Source organism: Pseudorasbora parva, chromosome 15, assembly GCF_024679245.1.
Source record: "Pseudorasbora parva isolate DD20220531a chromosome 15, ASM2467924v1, whole genome shotgun sequence".
In the NCBI taxonomy this organism is placed as follows: Eukaryota; Metazoa; Chordata; class Actinopteri; order Cypriniformes; family Gobionidae; genus Pseudorasbora; species Pseudorasbora parva.
The window spans coordinates 40,319,640-40,336,695 of record NC_090186.1 but is presented as its reverse complement, the minus strand read 5'-3'; the positions used below and the strand labels follow the sequence as shown (position 1 = coordinate 40,336,695).

Genomic DNA, 17,056 nt, shown 5'->3' with positions numbered 1-17,056 from the left:
GACGATGATCTAAGATGATACATGTAAATAAACTGTGTTTGGATTCTCACTCCTTCTGCTGCATGCTGCCATTACAACACCAAATCATTACAGAGCTTATACTTGACGTGGAAAAATAACTCTTAAAAAAAATTATGGAATTTGGTGATAATATTTATATGGTCAAAAAAAATTCCAGTTTTTACAACTAAAAGGCTTTTTACTGGCTAAAAATATTAATGATCAGTCATACAGAAGAAGTGTTGAACTCAACAGGTTTTACAGCAAAGTTTTGATCATGTTGATAATTTAAGAGTACTTTTAATTGCATATCAAATATGATACAGTGGTTAACCTTAGCATGGTCATATTATCATCATCATCTCATAAAACATAACTTTTTAAACAGTGTTGTGTCCTGTCATTCCTTTCCCTTTGATAAACTGTTTCCCTCTATGAAACATTTGCCTTGAAAAAATCATTGAAAAAACTATTACATGAAATATGTTGACACATTATTTTCTTTATGAACTAAGGTTACATATATATGTTAATATATTTTGGAATGCACTTTCAGAAAGATGTCTAAAGTTTAATAAACCCATAAAGTAACAGGGGTCTCCTCAGAAAGAGAACATAACGGTGTAATATTTCAATGCAGTGCCAGGGTTTCACCAGTAGAGCACGCCATAACATTTTTATTTTAGACACTTTGAGGTGAAGTGACTGTCCTGAAAGAAGAAATAAAGTTTTGAGTTCTGACCTCATTAAAAGATTTTAAGTTTTAGATGTGAACAAATGTCCAACCCGACAAAATACGTTCAGACTGATTACAGTTATTATAGGACACACAAAAAACTGTGGTTTGACATTTGCTGAGACACTTATGACAAAACACACATCTGAAAAAAAGCTCATCTCACACTTTAGGAATGTGTGCTGCTTTCTTTTCTATTTTTAGAGCCCAGTTGAATTTGTGGTACTAAGGTGGTTTGACATCTGTTGTTTCAATGAACAGGTTTCAATGAACAGATTTATAGGATGCAGGTGGCTCAACACAGGAGATCCCATGGGACCCTATTGGATGCCAGGCTGCAGTTTGCTGACATCACCTGTCACCATCTTCCCTTTGGGCTTCGGCTGAGGATGGAAACGTTTCCATTGATCCGGGGCTGCTGTTGTTGACATCATCTCTGGGATTTCCAAAGTAGTGTTTTCTATACACACACATATGTATCTATATGTATGCATACAGAAGCTTGTTTTTTTTTTAAATACGAATTTATTGCAGTTCTTCATCATCATGAAAGTTTATTATCTGCATGCATTTTAAAGCCATATCCATTTAAACTTGTGATGGTTTTCCGAGCGAAAACCAAAAAAAAAAAAAAAAAGAGTGTATGGATTTTCACCACATTTATGTTTTAAATTTTGCATAATAGGTCACCTTTAAGGCACAGTATGCAATTTTCACCACTAGAGGTCGCTTATTCAAAACAAAATCGTAGCTGTACGACGCCTTGATTTTGCGAAATCATGCGAGTTGTTGGCCCTGTCCCAAATGGCACACTTCATGTGCACTTTCGGTCTTGTTGACATACAATGGCCATTGCGTGCACGCGTCCACGAGACCGCAGGGTGTCCCATTCGTCATTTAAGCTTAAAGAAGGGTGCTCGTGAGGACCCCCTTTGCGGCTGCTATGTGCCTTCGATGCGCACTGTAGCTGAGCCCGCAAGTTTGCGAGTCATGCAGAGGACTTCTACTCGGCAGTCAAAGCGGTATTACGCTGTGAAAGTGCGGACTCAGAGGAGGACCGTGAGGGTTTAAGGTGCCATTTGGGACAAGGCCATAGTCTTCACCTCTTCAGCCGGTTTAAAATAATCATATTCATGGATGAGCTAATGTACTAAAGGTGTCATGAACTGGCTTTTTTTCTTTTTTTATAGTGTTGTCTGAGGTCAACTAATGAAAATTATTATATAATATATAAAATATAAAAAGTTTGTGTGGTTTTTACATGCAAAAACATCATAACTAATAAGTAATAGGCTATTTTCTACACTGTTTTTGAGGCTGTCTCCTGAACGCTGGGTTTTGATGGGCGTGCTGGACTGGAGACTACGAGGTAACACCCACAGCTAAGATTGGATAAGATTTGCATATTTAATGAGCTTTAGCTCCTCGCATATCTATGCCCCTGTCAGTTCACATGAGGGAGAGATTATTAAAGCGCCAACTGCAAAGATTCTCTCGACCACAGGGCTCGTAAACGTCTTTATCAAGCAAACACAATGATTTATTTCTCATCCACCCGCGATTGATTGGAATATTATTTCTGTATTACATGGCCCGCTGGATCAGTCAATATAAACGTGAACCGCACACACACACAGTTATAGTTATATAGCGCGCGACCAGATCATGAAAGAATTTCTGACGACTAGCGTACGTTTTGGTAGGTCTGGAAAACACACCATTCCTGTCAGATCCAATATAGAAGGCACAACATTGTGTCTGCAAATCACTTGAGACTTGTTTACAAATGATTCTGCAGTGAAATGAAGAGAACACACAAACTTTCTTCCCCACGTGAGCTGGAACTTCATTAAAAATAATTGAAGTATCACACATTCCTAATATTATGAAGCTTGTGGAGCGACTGTGTTCTTCCATAATATCTTGCTATCTTTTTCCACATGTTTATTGCTGCTGGCTAGTGATCCGTGAGCTCCATGAGGTGGCGTGAGGTGTTTCCATGAGGTGGGCGGGGCTTCTGAATTACACGTTCTGTAGAGGTGTGTACATCGATGACGTAAGGATGAAGCACACCATCGTTTTGTAGGGTAGGGTAACGCAGCGAAGTTTTATCATATTAGACACATTATTTGAGTGTGTTGAAAGTTATGTTATAATGCTACTCTGTGCGTTCGCTCAGCGGCTGCTTTGAGACACTTGTTCACACTCCAGTAAGTTAGATCAATATTAGGCATGGTAAAACATGGTACTCGCGATAATTCCAGAAAACAAGATTTAAACAATAAGACTAACTGTGTTGAGCTATAACAATGAATTGTTTTCTTTCGACAAATGTCTCCAAACAGTTGCTCACCTGTCTAATAAAACATAATATATTAATGTTTCTTTGACGTTTCTGTGGTTTCTACAACATAAAACCGGAAATCGAGGTTAATGCGGGTATGATGCCATTGAGAGGCGACACATGGGCAAGGTCAGTGTCCTGGTTAAAATCATTTATTTCTCTGGATTTGGCATATTGTGACTTAAATCAAACAATAATTACTAATCTGAATGAGCGAAGAATATAACTAGGATTCTACACTGATATTTTTTTCTTCAAAAATATTTATTATTTGTTTACTTTTGTAGTTTATACCATTTATGAATATTTTTAATTCACTTTTTTTCTTCATGTGCTTTTGATATTTTAATTACTTTTATTACAATTTTATATATATATATATATATTTTTTTTTACCGTTTTAGTTTAGTATTCAAGTTTATTTTAGTTGGTCAGTAGGTTTTAAAAAAAACATTTGATTTGATTTCAGCTTTATTTTTTTATTGTATTTTTTTAAATGTATTTTTAATTAATAACAATACTGCTTCAAGTATGTATTAGAAGTGTGACTGTCTTTTACAGGCTTATAGTTTAAAGCACTCTGCTGTATCAATGCATTTTAGATCTAATTATCTAAAATACATACTTAATTGTTTTCTGTTTCCTTAAACTGATTATATTTATCCAGACCATTGAGACTAAAATTTGACATATTCCTCTACCTGCCTTAAAGCATGATGTCATGCAATCTTACAGCGATGATGTCATTCGTCTTCGGTCGTGCTCATGAGCTGCAGTCGCTCGTCTGGGGACTCATTCTTCTTGTTGAGTGAATCACACACTTTCTCCACGCATCTAAAGTTTAAACACAAGAGAATGACAAGTGAACACTTTCGGGACCAGTTAGACCTCCAATATGAAGTTGTAAATCATAAACATGTGATATGTATATTGTAGAATGGCTCAAAACTAAAATTAGACTAAATATGTTGATGTTCTTTCTGAGAGCACAAATGTAAACAACCAAACTGACAGATGCTACGCAAATATTAGCAGCGAATCTAAGCAAACACTGTTGCAGTAATACAAATATGTGTGAACAAACATTAAGAAATCGTGTTCTGTGAAATTGCACCAGCAGCATGAGAAGTATGAATTTTACTCCCAGAGCAAAAAGTGTGTTAATGAAGGGCTGTTTGTCATACAAAACACTTCTTGCTAAGAGCAGACCGGCAGCAACAACATCATGTTTGGCTAGCATTTGGATGACTGACAGAAGCCTAACCACACCCTATTTTAGCAATTGTGGTTTGTTACTAGGAGTCCACGTTGCTGCTCGGCCAATCAGCTTGGAGAGAAGTTGACCTTCTGCTGTGGGTGTATCCCTTCAGGGCAAAAGAGAGCAGCCGCAAAAACATATGAATGACTGAGAGATCGTCATGAGCAGCCAATGAGGACGCAGCACAGATCTAACCAATCACAGTTGCTTTCTGTTCTTCCGGACAGTTACCAAGCCACTGTTACTGCCTGGGTAAGCTGGGGCTGCCCGCTATTGGTTGAAAGTGCAGAAAACTCAGCGCCCGATTGGCTGAATTAACACACGCCGTTGCTAGGGGGCTGCCCCAATCACAGCGAGGCAGAAGTCAGCTGTTTGGTTTCTAGGCAGGATTTATTCACTGAGATGTTTTGGCGGGAGAGCGGGGAGGAAGGAGGGGGCTGTAGAGTGAAGTGGAGCATGTGATGTGTTTGTGTGTGTGTGTTTTGCTCTTCCTCTTGTAGGATCTTTCTGATGCAACATGCAGTTGTGAGGGAGGTGTCTCCTGGGCCTCTTGTGATTTTTTTTAACAGGTCTTTACTATGAAACAAGAACCAATGATGTAGCTGTTGCCACGGAGGCAGCGCCAACGTTTGTTTTGCCTCGCTCTCATCTCTCGTACTTCCCCGTCCACAGTTACCGTAGAAACAGAGTCACTTTGAGTCTATTTCAATCCTCTTCCTCTAGTCAGTGATTTGTCTCTACCTCATCCTCATCTGAAACCAGCAAACTAAAATCCCTGCCAGCAATGTGTTGGCCTGCACTGACTAATGAAGTTCGCATGGACACTTTAAACAATAACTTCCTTACATGCTAATCAGCACATTCTTTTTTAGAGTTTTTTTAGAACAGTAATTAATCTTTAAATTAGCCATTGCAATCTCACGGTTGAGAAGCGCAGCAACAGTGTGTGTAGGAATGCTGAGCCCAAAGGCTGTCGGAAAGGATGATGTCATCGCAAGCGAATGAGAAGAGGAAGACTGTAATATTCAGGTGACTCACTGCCCGTTTAGAACAAGCACACTTGAACTGCGCACTTGAATTCTGGCTTAGGCAGAAAATATGCATGCACAAAAATTTGGAAAATGGAAAAGTGTACAAATCAATCACAATGGATCATAATAACTTGTAAGATTGGCAGCTATCAAGGTCAGCGTATTTGCCCACTACAAAACAACAAACTTTCCTGTGGATATTGATGATTTGCATGGACAACTAAATTTGGAGACAAATATTCCTCATATACAGAAAATGTTCTCTATTGCTGGGTTACAACAAACTTTCTTTTATTGCTGTTTAAGCAATAGTGAGTACAAAAATAAATACATTTGCATAAAATTGCACAATGTACATGCTGTTTCAAATCCATGCTGTTCTTTCTTTCATGAAAACATAAAACGTGAATTTATTCCCAGCCAACATTTTTGATGGGCTGTCACTTGGGCATTTTATGGGTAATCCACATGGGACGCAGATAAATTTGTCTATCGGCTCCATATGGGCACTAGCCTAGAAATCTAGACGCACCCTGGCGGCAGCAATCTGCCCGCAAGTGTCGTCTAGGAACTCTCAATACACGTCTGAGCTGTATTCCTCACAATATGGACGGGCCAATCACATCATGTATAGAGTCGGTGGGCGGAGCCATAATAGCGACGGCTGAGTTGCGTTTGCGTGCTTCTAGTAAACACAGAAACTGGCGAACGGCGGTCTTTCGAATCAGCTTTAACCGCGACTCTGGAAGACTTGGAGTTAAGCTTTTCTCTGAGAAAAGAACAAAGAACGGCACTGAAGTCATTCTTAAAAAGGGAAGATGTGTTCGGAGTTTAGCCGACCGGATACGGCAAATGTTTAATCAGTCAGCGAGCTCTGCTTCACCTTCGTTGCTCTGGTTGGTGTAGCGCTATCCTATCGCGTGCAGAGGGAGTTTGAAAGACAACCGTTTATCCCGCCCCTCGGATTGAGCTGTCAATGGTGAGTTTCTAGACCGAACATCTCGATGTGGGTCTGGCTTGTCAGGCTATATGGGCACATGATGGATCCATATCGTGGCTCAAAGAGGGGCCCCTTTAAATGTTCCTTATATTGGCTCACCTGGGTCACATATGGTGCCAAGGTGGGCTACAGGCAAAAACCTTATGGGGCCCACGTGGAAATGTTGGCTGGAATACGGCTGTCTGCTATTCATTTAAATTTATTTAACTTTTTAATTTGTATATGCAATTTTCAGCTGTGCCTGTTAATAGATAGTGGAATGTTTGCTTAAAAAGTTGAGTATGCTATGTTGAAAAAAGGTGTGGTCTCGTGGCATTAGAATCCCAGGCTGAAAATGGGCCTTGTATACTGGCAATATATATATATATATATACACTCACCTAAAGGATTATTAGGAACACCTGTTCAATTTCTCATTAATGCAATTATCTAATCAACCAATCACATGGCAGTTGCTTCAATGTATTTAGAGGTGTGGTCCTGGTCAAGACAATCTCCTGAACTCCAAACTGAATGTCAGAATGGGAAAGAAAGGTGATATAAGCAATTTTGAGCGTGGCATGGGTATTGGTGCCAGACGGGCCGGTCTGAGTATTTCACAATCTGCTCAGTTACTGGGATTTTCACGCATAACCATTTCTAGGGTTTACAAAGAATGGTGTGAAAAGGGAAAAACATCCAGTATGTGGCAGTCCTGTGGACGAAAATGCCTTGTTGATGCTAGAGGTTAGAGGAGAATGGGCCGACTGATTCAAGCTGAAGGGAACACGTCCAGAAGGGAATGAAAACATCATCAAAGTCTTTTGAAGCATCGACAATACATTTTGGGCCAAAAAATAAAATAAAAAATACAACTTTATTCAGCATTGTCTTCTCTTCCGTGTTATGATTCAGATCGCGTGTCAAGCTGGCAAACTGCAGAAATCACGTGACATTGGAGATACCAATCACGAATCAATCTGCTGATTCGCCACCGTTTGATTCTTTATTTAAGGCTTGAAAACAAACGCGGAAGAGAAGACAATGCTGAATAAAGTCGTATTTTTTTTGTTATTTTTGGACCAAAATGTATTGTCGACACTTCAAAAGAGTCTAACTAACCAACTGATGTCCTATCTGGACTACTTTGAGGATGAACGGAGGTCTTAGGGGTGTGGAACGACATTGGGGTGAGTCATTAATGGAAGAAATTTCATTTCTGAGTGAACTAACCCTTTAAGAATGGGATTAGTAAAGGCAGGCGTCCCAAAACTTGTGGCAATAGTATATCAGTTGGGTCCTCTGGATGATACGATCATGTTTACTGTTATTGCCATGTCAATTTATAATAAAAAAAGCCATGTTTGCAGTTGTGCCGCCCTGACATGTAAATTGCTGGACAAAGGTTTTTCAATGATCTCAATAGCTTTAAAACTAATGATATTTATACATTTTTTATATTTATATTTTATGTATCTACAAGTCCTCCTAAAATAATCAATCACTGTTAAACATCTGCAGTAATATAATGAAATAGCCTACTTGCAATTTTCCAGATGGAAAACTTTTCGTGACAAAAAGGTCCTCAATGGAAGCATGCTTTTCTCATTTTGATTAGTTTAAAGCACTTTAAAGTTATTCAATATACCAGTGTTTCTTTTAACACAGGCACTAACATTAACAGTTTGAATCGTTTAATCTGAAATACAATTGGTAAAATGCTCCGTTCGTGCACTGACAGAGTCAACACACAAACCCTAAACTGACCTTTTCCCTCGGGCACCAACTACACACCGGTGACTGCCTCGTCTTTAAGGGGGTCGCACACCGGACGCCAAGCTCAGCGCCGCGCAGCGCCACGTCTTTTAAATTACGTTACATTACATTGTTGTAAGCATTTACATTAAAATTACATTATTTTCAATGAGTGTACGCACATTGGCGGCATTCGGCGCCTGTCCGCGGCGAATTTGTTCAAAATCACAACGTGAGATACCTGAGACGCGGCGCTGCGCGGCGCTGAGCTTCCCCGTCCGGTCTGATACCCCCTTTAGACTAATTATCATATCATGTTATGTCAGCGGAGATGGGCGGGACTGTCGGCGCGCTCGTGTCCAATACAAACAACTCGAGCGCAGGGCGCAGAATGAAAACGGAGCGAGTCCCTGATAGTAAATACAAGCACAGTGAAGACGGAATAAAAGAGCGCTGAAACAAAAAGCGGAATAAAAACAGCACTGACAGACACATTCAAGCGCTGGCGGTGAGTGTCTCCTGTTTCTGACTCATTTGCTCCAGTTTCATTCTGTAGTTTTGAACTGAGTGAAGAGACTGTTTATGTCAGTAAAAACAAAGTTTCAGTGTTTTGATCCGTAAAAGAAGGGGTTAAATATCAGAATAAAGATCATAATGCAATACACTGAAGTGTGGTATTCTGATTCTGATTTATAAATCTGAAATATCAAAAAGTGACATTTACATGAAGCTGCAGGATGTGATGTTTTTACTATGTCATTACTTTATGTGTTATTTTGGTTTGTATTCCCTGCTGAAACAACACATTATAGCCCAGTCTAAAATGGTTTTCTAAGTAATAGAGTAATTTATGATGGTCTTCAGCCTGACCCCCCTCCCCCCTTATTTATAAGAATAAATAGAATTCCTATTTTGTTAGGATAGAACAATATTTGGCTGAGATACAACTATTTAAAAAATCTGGAATCTGAGGGTGCAAAAAAATATCAATATTGAGAAAATCACCTTTAAAGTTGTCCAAATTAAGTCCTTAGCAATGCATATTATATTTGGATAATAAATATATATATATTTACGCTAGGAAATTTAAAAAAATTCTTCATGGAACATGATCTTTACATAATATCCTAATGATTTTTTGCATAAAAGAAAAATAGATAATTTTGAACCATACACTGGGTTGGCTATTGCCACAAATATACGCGTGCGACTTAAGGCTGGTTTTGTGGTCCAGGGTCACATATGATAATCAATATATTAATACAATTTTACTTTAGAAAATGTAATATCCACTCATAAAGATGCTCTGACCAATTTTACTGTAACTGCATCTGTACTGTAACTCTCAGACTTCATAAACTGACTTGTTATAATGGTTCATATTTGAAATGTATTGTTTTCTGGGAAAACTCTTTTGAACACATGTAGGGCGGAGACTTCCCCTCATTTGAGACTCCTTTGTAATGTTGCCATTTGACGTTTTGTGGTTTTGTTCGTGACCAGCATATCTCAGTCATCATCTAACTGCACTTTGATGCCAGAAGTTGCACTTATGTGGTGATCTACTGTCTGATCTTAAAGATGCATTGTTAATTCAAATAAAATGCATGTAATAACTAAAACATCAGTCATGGTTGGTTGTTCTTGCGAATGTGGGTGATGGTCAGTGTTTGCATAAGGCCAAGTGTTCCTAAAATGCACTGGATAGAGAGAATAAAAACAATGCTAAATGCACATGATAAAATGCTTAGGTAATATGATAACTGTACAGGGATTGGGATAGAAAATACATAAGCTTACCAACTTTTAAAAGGGGCGGATAAATCGCCATGCTTCACGCGTGTTTATGTCCTGCGCATCCTATCACATTTTGGGACAAATTCAACAGTCTCAAAGTAGTAAACCAACAAATAAAGATTATATTTAAATGTTTTATGGCTTACTTTTGTAGCACATTAACATTTTTGCGAATTGTGTTTGGTCGCCACTTAATATCCAATGTAAAATATGGGTTCTGAAGCAAAACCACTGCACCAAAACAGAAACAAGGCCCGGTGTCTCATATTCTAAAACAGAAAAAATGAACAGCATGTGAATTGTCACAGTTTCACAGATTGACAGTCTGTGGTATTTTTCAGGGCAGTTTTGCTGACTCCGCCGATGGATGATGAGGAGGAGGAACAGCTTCCTCGCTGCTGTGAAACGCCGCTAAGAAACAAGAGCTCAGAGAACAGAGACGCCCACCATCGAGCGGTTAACAGACACAGACGCTTTGAAGACAGATCCACACAGACAGTGAGCTCTGTCCTGAATTCAGTGAGAGACGGAGATATGGCGCCCTTCCAGGGTTCAGGGAGAGACGCATCATCTCCCTGCGGGGCTGAGGAAGCCAGGACTGCATTTAGGGCTCACTGTGGATCCAGGGGCCTTGCGTCACTTACTATGGCCCCTGGGGCTCCAGGGCCAAGAGCACTTTTTTATGGTAGGGACACACAATATGCATCATATTCATGGTTATAAGGTTGTATTATGGACAAACACAAATTTAAACTAGTCCACATTAGAGCCAGACATTTTATTTAAGGCCCCAGGAACTATTTTTTAAAAATTAGTACCTGGGGCCTTAAATATAAAATCCTAACATAAAATATAAAATATAAAAAATGCTCACTATATATATATATATATATATATATATATATATATATATATATATATATATATATATATATATATATATATATATATATATATATATATAGTGAGCATTTTTATTTACTGACCATGGATCGCATGTTAAATTTGGTTGAAACTGAAGTTAAAAATTAAACCAAAGTACTAAACTGTATTCACGATTGTTTTTTTGATTCTCATTCTTAAATATTTGATATAATATATAATATTATTAATTATATAATATGATAACAAATATTTGTTCATATCTTAAAGGAAATGCTGGATTTCGGGCACACTTTCCTGCACTGTTCGAACCTGTCCCGGCTGGCGCACAAAACGTTGGAGAAAGGGAGGCCGACGAAGGGAGACCAGAAGAAAAAGAAGACGAGCGTGATATGGGAATTAGCGTGGAGATTCAGATCGGGCGTAAATTGCGTGAAATGGGGGACCAGTTTCAGCAGGAGCATCTTCAGCTGGTAAGACTGATTTCAGATAAGACTAGTTTGTTTCCTTTCCTCAAGGTTGATGTGAAATGAACGGGTTAAAGAGTTTCATGAGGTTTTCAGAGTTGGCAGTTTCACTGCAGTGGTTTCTGTCACAATGTGCAATGACACCATCGTCTACTGTTATTTCAACGCTGTATATGCAAATGCCCAGTGGTAGCAATGACATCATTATTGGTTTGCTCATCCTGTTTACTCAAGTTCTCTTAGATTTTATCAAATGTTTATTTTACTTAAAATGATGAACATACATACATACATTATACCAATAACCTTTTAGTAAATGCTGGAGAAGTTTAATCACTAGATGATGTTTAAAGCAAACTTATTTATAAAGACTGCATGACTATTGAAAAGATTTATTTTGTTTTAATTAATGTTTATGGTAAATCATGAAAATAATATATAATTTTGAAAAGTGCCACATTTTGTCTTGTAAATAGGCCAATTGGAGGATTTATTACAGTGTTTTTGTTGTAGATTTATTTTTTCTTAAATTTTTAAAATTACAAACAGCAGATGAAGATAAACAGATAAAAAGATAAAGATAAGTTAACAAATTTCCAAAGTGATAAGACAGGCAAATGAACTCACACCCTCTAGTCTACATGACTGTTAACAGAGATAAATTTAGATTTATCGAGGGTTTTAAAGTTTGCAAATCGTGTCCAGCATCTCCCCAGGCCGGCTGTAGTTTGCGTGTGAGTCAGAAAGAGGATGTGAAGTGTGTTTATACTGCAGGCTAATTTTAGACGGACTAAAACTTCACGTCAGCAGACATGTGACCACAATCTCAAATGTATTCTTTAGTAACACACTGTGCGTGTGAAATGCTGAGCCGCTACAACTGACAAGTGTTTTAATGAACATGCAAATTATAGATTTATAGATAACGGAAATCTGCCGTCACGAGCTAAGAAACAATCAAAACCTGAAACTTCATATTTTCTAGCTCAGACGGCCTAAGGGCGGTTGAATAATTTAAACACTTGAAAAGATGACAGTCCAATTAAGAATATATGGGTCAGAATAATTTAAATAAGTTCATCTAAATTACACCATGTTAACTCTTTTACATCCTGCATGCCTTCAGTAAGAGCGGTCGCTTATGCAACATACTGCAATAGTCAAGGCTGAACTACAACACAGATGGCCTGACTGATGATTGGCTGCTTTAACTGTCCATCAGGGGATTAAGAGGGAAGGGGGAGGAGTCTTAAGGGAAGCTTGAGGCCACATCGCCATCTCATGGCAGATACCCGCCATTAAAAAACAAACGTGACATCAACATTGACCCTATTTTACATTCATCATCATTTACAAGGGAAAGTTCACACAAAAAGTTAAATTATAGCCTTCATTTACTCACCCTCAAGTTGTTCCACATCTGTGTGAGTTTCTTCTGTTGAACACAAAAGAAGATATTTTAAAATATGTTGGTAACTACCAGACAGTTAACATGGAAGTCAATGGGTGCCGTCAACTTCTTGTGCTTGATTTATTAGCAAACAACGTCACTTTTTGTCTGACAGGGAAAATTAAGTAATTTTTAAAGGCTACTGATGTAAGCAATGAAGGAATTATGTCACATTATTAAAGTAAAATGGGTTGTGAATGTCAATTCATGTGGACTTTAATTATAAAATGGATAGTTTCCTAATAATGACTCTTCTGAATGCAATATCATCTTTCACCTATGATAGAAATTTCATCTGATAATTAATTATCTTTGCTTTATTTTTGTACAGTTCCCTCACAGGGGCCAGTTGGGGTTGTTCCAGCTAGTGACGTCGATCTACAACTTCCTTTTTCCTCGAGAAGGAGCCCAAAATGCAAGAGCCCACAGATGAGAGGTCACAGCTCTCCTGTTCAGGACCCAAATGAGTTTTACACATCCACTATAAGACGTGCGCAGATCTGGATTTACGTGGCTCAAAAACTGTTGTGGAAAGAAGGTTGCCGCTGGTCAGAGACCTCCCTCTTTTTCCCGAAGAAGCCATTCTCAAAATGGAGCATTGGAGTACATTTTCTGCAGGTCGCATATCAGTATAAAGATGTTAATATTCTGCCTTATATTTTCCAAACATACGTTCACGTGCGGATCTCAGCGCAGTGGATGCCTTAATAGAACCCTCAGAAGGAACAACTGCTTTAATAGGCAACGAGCTGTGAGAATACTCAAGGTCCACACATAGGTTTGAGTATTTGTGCTGACTTTAATACACCTTCTGAACTCTGACGCATCCCAGAACCGAATCTTGATCTTTCCCTGCTGGTGTATCACGGATTGTGCTTGATTCACTGCTGTTATCAGTGTTATTGGGACAGAGCTGAAGGACAGAACAGAACAGATGTGACGATACATAATCCAGAAGCCAGTAAGATGCTTCAGAAAGAACTCAATTTTTTTGTTCAAATGCAGAAAAACAACTTAAACATCAGGTTTTACTACCTGTATATCAATAATTGCCATTTTTGAGAGCAACAAGGAGACAGATATGAATTTTGTGATTTTAAAATACTGAAAAGCATCATGTTTTCTCATTAAGAGGGCATATACCACACAACAACAACAACAACAACAAAATATATTTACAACGATTTTACCTTTCTGAAATATTAGTTTGCCTTAATGAATTAATTCTAACGTCATGTATCACAGACATAGCATAATGACATGATTTCTCTCATGCACTGAAGTATTACTTTACATATTATATCAGTGTTTAAAGCATCTCTGTAGTAGTAATGGGTGATTATCAAAATGTGCTCAAAGAAGCAATACACCAAATCATCCTTTACAGTTCAACTTAAGCGATAAATACAATCAATAATATCTAACAAATACACAAGTTACCTAATGAGAACCTATCAAAGTTCTAGGAAGGGTTGTGCTGGTATGTATATGTCAATCAATAGTTATTATAAAGAGGTTTTTATTACTGTGTAAGTGTGTTAAGAGGGAAAGTGTCCAATGGATAGCAAAAATATGCTTTAACTAGAGGGATAGTTTGCCCTAAAAGTAATACTATGTCATCATTTACTCACCCTCATGTCATTCTGAACATTCCTGTGTAATTCTCTTGCTTAATTGCTAAAAATGTTATAGATTTTTGCCTGGGCAGCGCCATTTTAATTTTGTCGTGGATAAAAACAAGGCTTCAAGGCGATTCTGAAAAACATTTTTAAAAGTTGTAATGACATGTGATGTAGCACTTACAGTGAATACCAAGACCGTCCAGTTATTGTTTCATCCGCATAAAGGTCTATACGACGTTGGTTTGTATATGATGACATATTTTGCATTTTTAAGTGAACTGTCCCTTTAAGGATGAGGACAATAATGAACTCAGATGTAAGGTGTGTTCGGTTTAAAGCAGCGCTGCGCAGACAGTGCGCAGACCGATCGGGACGCCATCTAATTATCGCGAGAGCGATTAGAAAACATGCTGTCGAATCGCTCTCGCGGTACTTTGATTTCAGTCTGCGCAGCGCAGAGTCAAGTCGAACGATAGCGTAGATTTGTACAGAAACGTCCAATGAGACAGCCAGATCGCATCACGTGACTGGCTCATGATCTGGCGCTTATATGAATATATAAGAGTTTCTATATGATGTGCGATAAAGCGGGGCGATTTATTTTCCATATATATTTGTAAACCCATATTGTAAAGTGAAATTAATATAAATATGAGATTAATAATTTAAGTTATAAAAATAGATATCGTTCCATTTGCTGGTTTCATAAAACGCTTTCTTTTGTGGTACAATCTACTGAGGTGCCTGTACTTTGCGGTTTACAATTTTACAATGGTTTGCTTGTGCATTATCAATAGATTTTATAACGTAATGTCGTCAGTATCGTGTAAAAGACCATGAAGACGGTGTGAATATAACACAGACTGTCAGAGTCCACAAATCCACATGATTCCTCTGCACTTACTCCGATTTAGACCATTTTCTTTCCTCACATTCCACGGAGGTGATGTTCCATTGCTGTGATGTATTCTTGTCCTGTTGTTCTTCTGACAGGTGTGCCTCAAATGCTTGTGTGTTGGTAACGATGACACTTGCAGACAATCAAACAGCTGAAGGTGCCTTAGAACAGCAGGCCAACGACGAGGACTTGATATTACTAATACCGTCACGCTGGACTTCAGTCACGAGCACACAAACAAACACGTGAAAACATATTGCAGTTGTATGATGAATAAATACCTCCACACAAACCACAGAGAGCTCGAACAGACTATCAAAGAAAACAGGCTGCTACTGCTGCCTCATTTATCTGAAATGCCCTTTCAAATGCACTTGTCTCTGAGTAAAAATGTTACGCTGTTTTTACTTTGTTTGGAATGTGTACGGGACGTTATTGCTGGTTCTTTTATAATTTTGCTACTTCAAATAATACAGTTTGAAAAATATATTAAATGCTGTTATAAAATTGTGAAATAAGATGTCTTTTTTTACATACAGTATATTATAAATGCTGTCATAAAAATGCTGACACCTTTTCTGCAACGTTTACTGCATTAAAATATTTATGTATACTCATTTGAGAGTTCTGTTTGTAATTACACACACACACACACACACACACACACACACACACACACACACACACACACACACACACACACACACACACACACACACACACACACACACACACACACACACACACACACACACACACACACACACACACACACACACACAAGGATTATTAGGAACTCCTGTTCACCTGTTTCTCATTAATGCAATTATCTAATCAACCAATCACATGGCAGTTGCTTCAATGAATTAGAGGTGTGGTCCTGGTTAAGACCATCTCATGAACTCCAAACTGAAATCAGAATGGGAAAGAAAGGTAATTTAAGCAATTTTGAGCGTGGCATGGTTGTTGGTGGCCTGAGTATTTCACAATCTGCTCAGTTACTGGGATTTTCATGCACAACCATTTCTAGGGTTTACAAAGAATGGTGTGAAAAGGGAAAAACATCCAGTGTGCAGCAGTCCTGTGGACGAAAATGCATTGTTGATGCTAGAGGTCAGAGGAGAATGGGCCGACTGATTCAAGCTGATAGAAAAGCAACTTTGACTGAAATAACCACTCGTTACAACCGAGGTATGCAGCAAAGTATTTGTGAAGCCACAACACACACAACCTTGAGACGGATGGGCTACAACAGCAGAAGACCCCACCGGGTACCACTCATCTCCACTACAAATAGAAAAAAGAGGCTACAATTAGCACGAGCCCGCCAAAACTGGACAGTTGAAGACTGGAACAATGTTGCCTGGTCTGATAAGTCTAGATTTCTGTTGAGACACTGAGATGTTAAAGTCAGAATTTGGCATAAACAGAATGAGAACTTGGATCCATTATGCCTTTTTACTACTGTGCAGGCTGGTGGTGGTGGTGTAATAGTGTGGGGGATGTTTTCTTGGCACACTTTAGGCCCCTTACTGCCAATTGAGCATTGTTTAAATGCCACGGTCTACCTGAGCATTGTTTCTGACCATGTCCATCCCTTTATGACCACCATGTTCCCATCCTCTGATGGCTAATTCCAGCAGGATAATGCACCATGTCACAAAGCTCAAATCATTTAAAATGGGTTTCTTGAACATGACAATAAGTTCACTGTCCTAAAATGGCCCCCACAGTCACAAGATCTCAACCCAATAGAGCATCTTTGGGATGTGGTGGAACGGGAGCTTCGTGCCCTGGATGTGCATCCCACAAATCTCCATCAACTGCAAGATGCTAT

The 17,056-nt window shown here is 38.6% G+C and overlaps 2 protein-coding genes across 6 annotated transcripts in view; one reads left to right on the top strand and one right to left on the bottom strand.

Annotated features, from left to right (window-relative positions):
* The window catches only part of adgrg11 (adhesion G protein-coupled receptor G11), a 34,805-nt gene extending 26,450 nt beyond the window's left edge, over window positions 1-8,355 (bottom strand). For 2 of the 5 annotated variants that reach the window (XM_067418076.1, XM_067418081.1), the window contains exons 1-2: window positions 7,891-8,090; window positions 3,786-3,914 (exon numbers count right to left, since the gene is read on the bottom strand). The gene's annotated coding sequence lies outside the window, so the exon portion shown is untranslated. Of the gene's footprint in view, window positions 1-3,785; window positions 3,915-7,890; window positions 8,091-8,115 lie in introns of those variants that run through there. The other 3 variants (XM_067418077.1, XM_067418080.1, XM_067418078.1) reach the window with 3 other exon arrangements.
* Window positions 8,356-8,453: 98 nt separating this feature from the next.
* On the top strand, window positions 8,454-15,836 carry bmf2 (BCL2 modifying factor 2). Its single transcript, XM_067418083.1, has 4 exons — window positions 8,454-8,611; window positions 10,242-10,585; window positions 11,053-11,255; window positions 13,031-15,836. The coding sequence occupies exons 2-4, from the start codon at window positions 10,264-10,266 to the stop codon at window positions 13,130-13,132; spliced, it is 627 nt and encodes a 208-aa protein (XP_067274184.1). The 5' UTR covers window positions 8,454-8,611; window positions 10,242-10,263; the 3' UTR covers window positions 13,133-15,836.
* Window positions 15,837-17,056: the final 1,220 nt, after the last annotated feature.

Coding starts and splice junctions, on each gene's coding strand:
- bmf2 (XM_067418083.1), top strand. CDS start 10,264: ATGGATGATGAGGAGGAGGAACAGCTTCCTCGCTGCTGTGAAACGCCG. Junction 10,586..11,052: donor GCCAAGAGCACTTTTTTATG/GTAGGGACACAC, acceptor CATATCTTAAAG/GAAATGCTGGATTTCGGGCA. Junction 11,256..13,030: donor AGCAGGAGCATCTTCAGCTG/GTAAGACTGATT, acceptor ATTTTTGTACAG/TTCCCTCACAGGGGCCAGTT.